We start from the raw sequence: 5,342 nt of genomic DNA on the forward strand, positions 1-5,342 counted from the left end.
CTGTTCCCATCCCCCAATTACCCAATAAAAATCTTAAAAAAAAAAAAATCACATTTTAACTTGAGAATAACTCTTAGGATATATTTACAAAATTCTGTATAGGTCTAAATGGTATCTCTTCAAAGAGACTATTCCACTATTTCAGAACAAAGAACAGGAACAGTGACTCAGTTTCCATAAGGTTCTTACCTGTATAATGCATCATCAATCTCCACAGATTCTGTTGACATGATGGGCAAATTTTTATTTGTACTGAAAAAATAAAACATAATTTATAAGGGCAAGTATGGTTATTCAATATTCACATCCTGTAATGTAACATTCAATTATACATGGGATCAGATTCACTAGTTACTAAAGGAGGTTTTACAAACCAGATACACATTTTATTATCTACTTTACTAGAATTTTAAAAATAGGTCAAAATTAAATTCAGATTGCCTATGCCTTCTGTGTATACAGTAAAATTACAGCCCATGGTTATTTTTTCAGGTGTTGTTTTATCATTGTTACATATATTCTGATAAATCTATATTTTAACAATTTTGTTGGAGTGCCCCATAAACCTTCTCTAATATACAGTATTCCTAATCTCAGTCCCTGAAATTTACCAATATACTGATGATATCTAAACTTATTATTCCATGTTTGATCTCTCTTCTAACCTCCAGATTTTACACATCTGCCAGAACACTATCACTATTCTGATGTTCAGTTAGTATCAAAAAACAGAATTCAGTTTCCCCTGCTTAATCTCTTCTTTCACAGTCTCTCACAATTCAGTTTCTGATACTACCATTTACTTGCTCAGGCCAAAACATCTAGGGATCTTAACTTTTCCTCTCATTTTCTCCATCTTTGAGTCCTGTTAGCTCTTCAAAAGAGATCTCAAATCTAATCACTTCTCACTATTTCAATCAGTATAATCTAAGGCCAAACCATTATATTTCACCTGCGGTATTTTCTTCAAATCACTTATCATTAACTGTGTATTAACTGTCTGCTTTCCCATATAGAATGTATGATCCATTAAGAATTCACTACTGTAAAAAAAAAAATCACTACTGTATTCCAAATACCTAAAACAGTATCTAAGATTTAATAAGTTAACACTGTGCCCATATTGTGTTAAGTGCTTTAGATGTTCTAACTCAGTTAACCCTTACAACAAGTTTATGANACATATTCCCTGAAAGATACAAACTATCAAAGCTCACTCAAGAGGAAATATATTATATAAATATCTCTATATCTATTAGATGTTGATTTTGTAGTAAAAAAACTTTCCAACAAAGAAAACTCCAAAGACAGATAGCTTCACTGTGAATTCTAACAAAAACTTAAAGAAATAATACCAAACCCAGACAAAACCAATAAAAAAATACTCCACACTTCACAAAGATGCAAAAATTATTAACAGAATTTATATATACATATAAATGTATAAAAAATCATGACCAAATAGGTTTTATCCTATAAAATGCAAAGGTGGTATAATATTCTAAAAGTCATCATTGTAATTCATTACATTAAAAGACTAAAGAAAAACCATATGATCACCTCAATGAATGCAGAAAAAGTGTTTGACAACCTGACATTCATTTTGATTTAAAACAACAACAAAACTAATAATAGAAGGGTACCTCCTCAAGCTAATGAAGAGTTTCTATGAAAAGCCTACAGCTAAGATCATACTTCACCATGGAAAAATGGCTGTTTTCTGCCAATGATGAGGAAATACATGCTGCTGTCCACATTCACTACTTCCATTCAATACTGTATTATAAGTTCCAGCCAGTGGAGTAAGGCAACACAAAGAAATAAAAGGCATCCAGACTGGAAAACAGGGAGTAAACCTTCATTATTTTCAAACAACGTGACTAGAAAATCCTATGGAATTTACAAAAAAATTTATTAGAATAAGCGAGTTTAGCAAGATTGCAGGATAAGAAATAAATATGCAAAAATCAACTGTGCTCCAATTTAAAAGTAATGAATAATTGGAAATTGAAATTTAAAAATTACCATTTACAATAGTATGAAAAGATAGAAATACTTAGGGGTAAATCTGATAACAGTTGTCCAAGATCTAGGATAGACAAAAGAAGTAAATTGACACACACACCACGTTAATGGATCTTAAAATTCAATATTGTTAAAATGTCAATATTCCCAAAATTGAACTATAATCAGCACAATTTCAAACAAAATATTAGGCAGATTTTGTTTTTTCTAAAGAATCAACAAGCTGATTCTAAAATGTTTGTGGAAATTCAAAGGACCTAGAAGAGAAGAGTCAAACCAACTATGTCGAAGCAGATCAAAGTTGGAAGAATTATACTCCCAAATTCCAAGATTTCAAATAAAGCTATAGTGTGGGTGGGACTGGTGTAAAGAGAGACATATAGATCACTGAAATAGAAGATTCCAGAAATAAAGCCACAGATAGTCTATTGAATTCTGTCAAAGAAACCCAGGAAATTCAATGGGGATGGATAATTTTAAACAAACGATGGTGAAACATTGGAGAGCTATATGGAAAAAAATAAACCTTGGCCCTTACCTCACATCATATATGAAAATTAACTTGAAATGGATCATAGACCTAAATTTAAGGGTTAATACTATGGAACTTCAAGAAGATAACAACAGAGAAAATGTTAAGAGTCCTTGAGTTTCGCAAACATTTTTTAAATAGTACAAAACAGTATGAATTATATATAAAATATTGTATCTTAGCAAAATTTAAAATTTTGTTCTGCAAAAGACATTGTTATAAAATAAGTCCAGCCACAAATTAGGAGAAAACATTTGTAATCTTATATAACAAAGAATATGTATACAGAGTACATAAAGAACTCAATAAGACAAACAATCTAACAAAAAAAAAGAAAGGCAAAAGGTTTATAGAGACATTTCATCAAAAAAGAGAGATGACAAATAGGCTCATGAAACGATGCTTAGGACCATTATTCATTAGGGAAATGCAAATTAAAACCACAATGTAATATCACTATACACAAACTCAAATGCCTAAACTTAAAATGAGTGACCATACTAGGTACTGAGTGTACATGTGGGGCATTAAAACCCTAATACACTACTAGTGGGAATGTAAAATGGTGCAACCACTTTGAAAAACATTTTGGAGTTCTTTAAAAGTTAAAAATACACCTACCATATAACACAAGCATTCATTTCTAGATATTTATCCAAGAGAGTCAATGAAAGCAAATGTCTACCCTAAAATGTGTATATAAATTCTCATGGCAGGCTTATTTGTAATAGCTAAAACCTGGAAAAAAAACAAATATCCATCAACACTTAACAGTTAAATAAACTGTAGTATATCCATATAATAGAATACAACTCAGCAATAAAAAGGAACAAATTGCTGATACAACAATATACGTGTAGATAAATCATTTCAAAATCACTGAGTGAAAAAAGCCATACCCCTCCAAAACTGCACATGCTATATGATTCCATTTACATAAAATTATGGAAAATTAAAACGATTCTACAATGATAAAATGCAGATTGGTGGCTTGGGGAAATAGTAGCTGGAGAGAGAAGAGAGGAAAGGATTACAAAGGGGCACAAAGAAAATGTCTGGGTGTGATGGGTATGTTCATGACCTAAATTGTGGTGATGATATCATGAATATATACACATGTGAAAACACATAAACTGTACACATTAAATATGTACAGTTTACTATATCAATTATACCTCAATAAAATTGCAAAAGAATATCTATTCTGTTGGGAGACACTCCTTCATGGGTCTTTGACACACCACCAGGTCTCTTTAGATATGCCTAGCGAGGAAGGTCCTGACCGCTCTTTACTCGGGTGTTTTCTCAGAGTTGTGTTTGTAGCACATAACCATGAGGGATGAGGTGAGTCTGTTTCCAAGACAAATAGCAAGCTTGCTTACTGCTTGCCATAAAATGGTGGGTCCCCCAAATTCAGTGTTCCTCAGCTGTGATGTAAATGTGCTATGTACTCGTACAAAGCATCCATCATGGCTCAGGGCATCGTCCCCATGAGACTTGCTGATGTCCACACTACATGCTATATAATAAATTTTTTGTCTCTGAAACCTAGAATTTTCACATATTCTGTCTTAATCCACTAGACAATAATAGCCTAGCATTAAACTTATAAGTAGGGTAAAATCAAATCCCTAACAATATGTATGTCAAGTTTGACAAGGCTAAAAAATATGATGCTGGAGTGTAAACCGGTGAGGAGTGACAGGAAAGCTAAAAAGACAGATATGGCCGTAATACATGGTAAATAATAACTAGAAATTATCGAGCTCTTAGGCTCTTTTCTTTATGATTTACAATTTGTATACATTTTTCTCATTATTTCTTGAATAAATTATGAAAAAAATGAAGGAATATAAAGGTTAGACTCAAGAGGTTAAGTAACGATTAAAATCACACTCATAAACAGTGGAGGATGATTCAAATTCAGATCTCATACCAAAGTTTATATGCTCAGCCACTATGTTATGCTGTATTCGAAAGGGNCTGTTTTGGAACTTTATATAAATGGGATCATTTTGAATGTCTTTTTCTGCGTCTTGCTTCTTTTGAATGAAATTATATTTATGAGATTTATTCATATCAATGCATGTAGCTGTTCATTAATTTTCATATCTGCTACCATTCTGTTGTAATAAAGATACCATTAATTTAGATATTCTGTAGTTTTGAACAGTTGCCAATAATTAGTCTATGAGCATTCTTATGTCTCCTGGTATACATGTATAGTAGTTTCTACATCTAAAAGAGGAAACTCAGGGTTAACTTTATTAGACAATGCCAAACTGTTTTCCAAAGTAGATGTACCAATTTACTTTCCCCTTCTGGCAGTATATCAAAGTCCCTGTGTAGTTTCATATTCTTAATGTGCAGGAAAAAGTTAACACATAGGGCCTGAACTTTAGCCTGCTTACACTAGCTCTCGGCTGGTGTCTGTGAACTTGGTTGGCCTTTGAAACGTTTCCTATGCTAATAAATTCTACCATTTTCTATTTCCCTAGTTTCCTGAAATAAAAACATTAATTTTCTAGTTTTCTTTTCTAAAATACATGTATAAAAATTTAACTGATCTGAAATAGCATCCTAAATTTCAATATAGTACTTTCATTATTATTTTCCAATTTTAATTATGATTCCTTTTTGACTTATGGGTTAATCTGAAGTATAAACACACACACACACACACACACTGTGTGTGTGTGTGTGTGTGTGTGTGTGTGTGTGTGTTTAAAGATTTTAAAGGGGAATTGGAACAGAGTTGGGTAATTGGGGAAGGAGAACAGCCAAG

At 32.1% G+C, this 5,342-nt stretch overlaps 1 protein-coding gene across 1 annotated transcript in view; it reads right to left on the reverse strand.

The window, feature by feature from the left end:
* The window catches only part of UBA6 (ubiquitin like modifier activating enzyme 6), a gene marked incomplete at its 3' end in the record, with an annotated part of 83,842 nt that extends 80,644 nt beyond the window's left edge, over positions 1-3,198 (reverse strand). The window contains 2 exon segments of the mRNA XM_019631458.1: positions 190-252; positions 3,179-3,198. Of these exon segments, the coding sequence (XP_019487003.1) occupies positions 190-252; positions 3,179-3,198 (83 nt within the window).
* Positions 3,199-5,342: the final 2,144 nt, after the last annotated feature.

The sequence above is a fragment of the Hipposideros armiger genome, unplaced genomic scaffold (assembly GCF_001890085.2).
Source record: "Hipposideros armiger isolate ML-2016 unplaced genomic scaffold, ASM189008v1 scaffold_1001, whole genome shotgun sequence".
Lineage (NCBI taxonomy): Eukaryota > Metazoa > Chordata > Mammalia > Chiroptera > Hipposideridae > Hipposideros > Hipposideros armiger.